At 36.5% G+C, this 493-nt stretch overlaps 1 protein-coding gene across 1 annotated transcript in view; it reads right to left on the bottom strand.

Annotated features, from left to right (window-relative positions):
- The window catches only part of LOC102679379 (dynein heavy chain 10, axonemal), a 39587-nt gene that overhangs the window by 14665 nt on the left and 24429 nt on the right, over window positions 1-493 (bottom strand). Inside the window, exon 20 of the mRNA XM_031511491.1 lies at window positions 306-493. This exon is cut by the window's right edge and continues 6 nt beyond it. Within this exon, the coding sequence (XP_031367351.1) occupies window positions 306-493 (188 nt within the window). The remainder of the gene's footprint in view (window positions 1-305) is intronic.

Here is a 493-nt window from a genome sequence, read left to right as displayed (position 1 = left end):
TATATATAATATTATATTATTAGGTTATTTCATATATTATAATTATGATTGGCGGGATAAAAATTCTGTAAAAAAAAAAAAAATTAATAGCCACTAATAGGGATAATATAGATACGATCCTGAAAAGAGAAATTTACAAAAAAGAAGAAAAAAGGAAGGAAAAGGGGGAATCACTCGTAAATCACTTTAAAAACACAGAATGGGATAATAAACGCGGTAATTAAGATTGTTAATTAATTGCTCCTCCACCACCCTTATTTTTCGCAATTTTTTTCTAGCAATTTTTTGGACCGTTATCGTCGCACCTCTCCGGGTCCATATCGAAAAATTGTCCAGTCTTGGTCATCAATTGCTTCCAGTGTCTGTCCCTCATCGCCTCGTTCTTCAACTCGATGAACAACGGGACCGAATTCTTGAAGCTCTTCATGTTGGCCTCCAACGCGTGCCCGATGCTGAGCTCCTTCACGAATTTCGGCAGTTTACGGAATATCCT

This window comes from Apis dorsata, unplaced genomic scaffold, assembly GCF_000469605.1.
Source record: "Apis dorsata unplaced genomic scaffold, Apis dorsata 1.3 scaffold_326, whole genome shotgun sequence".
Taxonomy (NCBI): domain Eukaryota; kingdom Metazoa; phylum Arthropoda; class Insecta; order Hymenoptera; family Apidae; genus Apis; species Apis dorsata.
The sequence above is the reverse complement of the archived record's forward strand: the minus strand, read 5'-3'. Positions and strand labels throughout refer to the sequence as shown.